General features: G+C 59.2%; 1 protein-coding gene across 1 annotated transcript in view; it reads right to left on the minus strand.

The window, feature by feature from the left end:
- The window catches only part of TMEM259 (transmembrane protein 259), a gene marked incomplete at its 5' end in the record, with an annotated part of 8,383 nt that extends 8,103 nt beyond the window's left edge, over window positions 1-280 (minus strand). Inside the window, 1 exon segment of the mRNA XM_010158072.1 lies at window positions 131-280. Within this exon segment, the coding sequence (XP_010156374.1) occupies window positions 131-280 (150 nt within the window).
- Window positions 281-287: the final 7 nt, after the last annotated feature.

The following is a 287-nucleotide window of genomic DNA, read 5'->3' on the forward strand; positions in this document are numbered from 1 at the left end:
AAACGCAGGCTGGGACCTCTACCCGAGCCAAGCTTTGTGTGTTTATAAGGAAATTTATGCCTTGGATCCCGACTGCAGGCTAGGAAGAGCCCGGTCTTGCCCACAGAGCCCCCCGAAAGCTGCCCCTCACCTTGAGGAGGACAAAGAACTCGAAGACGCGGCGGAAGGAGGGTGGGAAGAGGCGGGCGTAGGTCACTGCCATCTTGAAGAAGAGCGCGTGGAAGAGGCGATCGCGCACGTTGATCAGGGGGTTCTGGTTGAGGTTGGGGTTGCGGACGCCTCGGTTG

This window comes from Eurypyga helias, unplaced genomic scaffold (genome assembly GCF_000690775.1).
Source record: "Eurypyga helias isolate BGI_N326 unplaced genomic scaffold, ASM69077v1 scaffold28238, whole genome shotgun sequence".
Lineage (NCBI taxonomy): Eukaryota > Metazoa > Chordata > Aves > Eurypygiformes > Eurypygidae > Eurypyga > Eurypyga helias.